Source organism: Sabethes cyaneus, chromosome 3 (genome assembly GCF_943734655.1).
Source record: "Sabethes cyaneus chromosome 3, idSabCyanKW18_F2, whole genome shotgun sequence".
NCBI classification, from domain to species: domain Eukaryota; kingdom Metazoa; phylum Arthropoda; class Insecta; order Diptera; family Culicidae; genus Sabethes; species Sabethes cyaneus.
This window is the reverse complement of record NC_071355.1, coordinates 49,254,669-49,259,807: the sequence shown is the minus strand read 5'-3', so window position 1 is coordinate 49,259,807 and position 5,139 is coordinate 49,254,669. Positions and strand designations below refer to the sequence as shown.

The window sequence follows — 5,139 nt, the reverse complement described above, 5'->3', positions numbered from 1 at the left end:
TAATTTCGAACAACTTTAATTCGTATATGCAAATGCATGCTCATTAAAAATGCATGTAGTCCTTCTTCGGGAATTGAACCGCCATTTTCTGATCCATGAGCAACTGTATGAACCGCCTCATCTGCATCTGCAGAACAGACAGTGAAAATATCTTTATATTGTACCTTGCAGCAATTTTACGAGTCCTACGCAAATACGTTTTTTAATAATAATTATCCTGTAATAACTAAATACACTGAAACTATGCTTGCCAAGCAAGGAGGGTTACAGTGGGAAGGCAATAACGAAAAACTGATGGTTCAAATTGCTAAATTGCAAACATGTGTGGTAAACGCAGAAAATAACCACGCTAATAATTTTCGCGTGGGACTCTAAATAGGTGGAAACTCCGCAATAATTGACGCAGTCGATAATGTCCATAACTGACATATATTTTTGCTGCCAGTCGAATTGCGAAATTCTATGATCTGACAGTATGTGTGCTGTGAGCCGAATGAAAGCTCGGTAGTTGGTTGTAAAGCCATTTTAGCACTCTTAAACAGCTTGAAAGTTGTTTAAAAGCTCTGAGCACAGACTAACAGACGTAACAATTCGAATAAATTTTCCAACAAAACATCGTTTCAGTGACACCCCTAAAACATGGCAAGAACACTAGCATCACCTGGTGCAGTTTTCGCGCTACGCAAAGCAGCTTGCTATAAATTTAGCAATGCTATAAATTTACTTGTATATTAGCTTATAACAGCGTCAGCGCAAGCGAGCGGCGTTCTCGCGCAGCGACTGTTGTTTGAGTCTTGGCTTAAGTGAACATTTCAAATGATCGTTTTCATTGGCGATGGAATAAGGCTTCAGTGTTACGTCTGTTAGTCTGTGCTGTGAGCCTAATGAAAGCCTCTAATGGTTTATAAAACCACTTTAACACCTTTAAGTAGCCGTAAAACGGATTGATGTTTATGGCTGTTTAGAAGCGGATTGTTTAGAAAAAATCCGTTATTAAGCTAGTTTGTCAGCCTTGGAGGAAAGCTGGTTTGAAAAACTTGAAATGGCTTAAACATCGTTTGTGTGAACACCATTTAAGGGGACATGAACGACCAAAAATTTTGAAAAAATCATTATTTTTTCATTTCAGATTCTGATTTTGCAGTCTTTTCTGCTTATTTTGACACTAAATTTGTAATGATCCGATCCGAGTGGTCAAAAAACGTTCATACACATAAGCATTCCAGTGGGGCGGAATAACACGCCGCTTCTGAAAAACCATTTTAAACTTTATGTTCCTTTTTCTCAGAAACCATACAACGTATCGGAACTTTTTTTTTGTTTTGTTGGTAGTAGCTTGGCAAAGACTTTTACAACTTTTCAGTTTCGTAAACAAAATACAGGTTAAGGAAAATGAAAAAGAAAAATAAATGCCTGAACAAATAAAATTTTGTCTTCTTTTTCTTTTTTCTCTGGCTGTGTTTTTCGTTTACAAACTTCAAAAGTAATAAAAGTCTTTACTAAGCTACTACCAACAAAACAAAAAAAAGTTTGTTCCAATACGTTTAGTTTCTGAGAAAAAGGTACATAAAGTTTGAAAATCGTGGTTTTCCAGGAGCGGTATTTTATTCCGCCGAAGCTGTTCCACGCGGCACTGGAATGCTTATGTGTATGATCGTTTTTCGGCCACTTCCCGTGGTTGGATCATTACAAATTTAGTATCAAAATAAGCGGAAAAGACTGCAGAATCAAAATCTGGAATAAAAAAATAATGATTTTTTCAAAAATTTTAGTCATTTATGTCCCCTAAGTGCTTACTTTATGCAGCTTTGATCGCCTTAAACCAACTCGTAAACAACAATTGCTCTTGCAATTCAGCTACCGTTGTTACTAGGGGGACTGCGCACGTTTTTATGGTTTTGAACCGCTGTGCATTCCCAAACCGACACACCCTTGCATAGCGTCATTCACTTCACCATCGTTCGCAGAACCCTTTTCTTATCCGTTATTAATTCCGCTATTCTCAGATAGTGGCTTGGAGATTTTGTTCCTTGATCTTGACTCGAAAAATATTTCAGTTATTTCCTAAATTCGTAAATTGAGCACGAATAATTTTTGGTGCCAGTATGCAGTATTACCGGTTTCGATACTACCGCCCTAGACTGTACCCACCAGTGAGTTGTACCCACGGACCCCCATTAACGCCCGTGGAAAGCTAGATAGTCCGACAAAACAGATGCCCTGATGATTGGAAAATATTGGAAAAATATTGGATCAGGGATTATGATGAAAATGGGAAACTTTCCGATGATAAACAGGAAAAGGGTGGGCAGTACGCGATTTAACGAAAATTTTCATATATAGGATTAGTTATTTTTATATCGTTTTTGAATTGTACCTGTTTTATGGTTCGTTTTTAGACGCTGCAATGTCTTAGTGGCGATATAGTTTTTAATGGTATGGTTTTTCCTAACGCATGCTTGTAAGTGCAAAGGCCCAAATACAATGCATCCGTTACGTTGCGTAAATTTAACAGAAAAACTGAAAAAACGCGACTTTCTGCAGAGTATAAAAAAACGGATGTATTGCATTTGAGTCTTTAGTACAAGAAGCTTTGTAAATCTTTTTTCTATCGCTAGAGGTAGGCACGGGCGGGTAGAAAAGTGGCCTGTGTATCCAACTGTTCAATGTTTTCAAATTTTAACGGCTAAATGGTATGGGCATGGGCAAAGTTACCTCAATAGAAGCTTTATTCGAAATTCCGTGCGTCACATGACAATATGGCTATTTACAGTAAGCCAATAGCCAATTACATATTACCTGTTTAATAACAAGGGAGGAGCACTTGCTTCTTTTTTTTCCTGTAAAACTTATGATAAAACGCGGGTAAAACTCTGTAGGAAAAACCTTTAGCGCTACCGCCAACACGAACTTCACAAGGCTGCCTGCCTGTCGGCTGCCTGAGCACCCATATTTAAGCGTGTAGCTCGCTGACGGTGACAGCAGAATCGAGTAAACTCGTCATCACGAAAAACGTTTTGTCACTGTACGATTGGCCGTCCTGTGCAGCTGTCGACACATTCTTTTTCCGGCGAGATCCTCAGGTGGACGTAACGTAGTTTTTATAATTTTAGCCGTAAAATTTTCTCCATCTTCCTACAATGAAAATCTGGAAGGATATTTTCACCGGTAAGTGGTAGCCAGGTGCGGACCGCACCCGCTTAGCATAAAGTTGGTGCGAAAACAGTGTTGTTTATTGGTAAAAATTAACGAAAATAGTTCGATTTGGTGAAAAATAGTGAACGAGCGTTCGCTGCATTGCATTGCAGGCTCAAGCATGTGTTGGTGCGTGAATACGTCGTGAAGGTGAACAGATAATTGAATACGTGTTGTGTTGTAAAAAGTGCATTTTGGCAGCATGAATTAAAATTAATATTTTTAAGCTACCAAACAGTTATCTGTATGTGTTCAGCGATGAAATCTGCATTGTAATCTTGAATTTAAAATGTTAAACCAGCGGATGATGTTTGGGATGCTGCTAAAATTAAACTTGGAGAGCGTTGACCTAACGGCAATATAGAACAGCGACATTGGGATGGGCCGTTCTATGACTCATCTGTTTTCACGAGTTTTTCGCTTGAATTTTCCATGCCGAGACATACCTAACTGCGTTTTTTCGCTTAAATTTTCAGGTGACGAGATGTTCTCGGACACGTACAAGTTGAAGCTGGTTGACAACGTTATGTACGAGGTGTACGGCAAGCATGTGTCGCGCACAATGGGAGACGTCCAACTGGACGGCGCTAATCCCTCTGCCGAAGAAGCCGAAGAAGGAACCGATTCTGCTACCGAGTCCGGTGTGGACATCGTGCTGAACCATCGGTTGGTAGAGACCGGATTTGGCGATAAGAAACAATTCACCACCTACCTGAAGGAGTACATGAAGAAGTAAGTGGATTTTGTGTGATCATAACTATCAAACGTGATTTCGTGGCAAGCAAAATGTGTGTTTAGCAGTGATATAGATTATCGAACTTTTGATTTTTACAAGCTTAACATATGGTAATTTTATACCTTTGATTATTATGCTTTTTAAGCATAATGTGCAAATAATCGATGAACTTATATGTAGCTTCGAGCGGAAAATTTAATGTTTGTCATCATTAGAAATGTTTCAAAGCATATTTCACATAAGGATTTGCCCAAAGCCAGCGTATTTTATTGTTTAATTTGACTAACAATATTTTTTATTTTCGCAGATTGGTCACCAAGCTAGAGAAGGACAACCCCAGTGAAGTGGAAGTATTTAAGACCAACATCAACAAAGTAATGAAAGACCTTCTGGGACGTTTCAAGGATCTGCAGTTCTTTACCGGCGAATCAATGGACTGTGACGGACTGATTGCCATGCTTGAGTACCGCGACATCGACGGTGAGAGCACGCCGGTCCTGCTATGCTTCAAACACGGCCTGGAGGAGGAAAAGTTCTAGACTAATTGTACAGCACCCAACTCTTCTAGTTAATAGGTCTTTTTTTCGAACAGTTTTCAGTTTCTTTTTTAAACAGAATCAAACCTAACTCTCACTGTAAAGTCTACTGCTTCCTATTTATGTGCGGCTACAGCGCATGTTTATTTTTTTACCGGCTAGTTTCAATCGTAAGAAAAGAATACTACGGTTAGATGACGATGAGACGATCTTTTAGCGACAATACAATTCCAATAGAGCAAAGACTAGTTACATCTCCTTCAACAAACTAAAAAAGCTCGTGTAGTCGTATTGGCTAAGCTTCGTCATAGCAAATGGTTCTATTTATGCATTTGTTACAGAAGATGTAGAAACCGAGCGCAAAACAAATATAGCGTTCCCTTGACCATCTAATACTCGTTATTAATCGGCTATTTTTGCTTGTTTTTGCTACCGACTGCAAGATTACTTTGAATATTCAAGTGATACAAACAATCACACCGTTTCAAGTAAGGGTGACTGAATGGAAGGTGGAGAAAAGTAGATTTATCCTTCTCTTATTTGTAAACATACAACGCATCTCATGAATATCAACTGACAGAGATGTATATCGGTAAGAATGTCAAATCAGGAACAAAATAAAATTAAAAGTACGAAACGAATTCCAGCCAGTTTCGTATTTGTTGTAAAGGA

General features: G+C 38.7%; 1 protein-coding gene across 1 annotated transcript; it reads left to right on the top strand.

The window, feature by feature from the left end:
- Window positions 1–3,039: 3,039 nt before the first annotated feature.
- On the top strand, window positions 3,040–5,139 carry LOC128741309 (translationally-controlled tumor protein homolog). Its single transcript, XM_053837039.1, has 3 exons — window positions 3,040–3,168; window positions 3,672–3,927; window positions 4,239–5,139. The coding sequence occupies exons 1-3, from the start codon at window positions 3,141–3,143 to the stop codon at window positions 4,468–4,470; spliced, it is 516 nt and encodes a 171-aa protein (XP_053693014.1). The 5' UTR covers window positions 3,040–3,140; the 3' UTR covers window positions 4,471–5,139.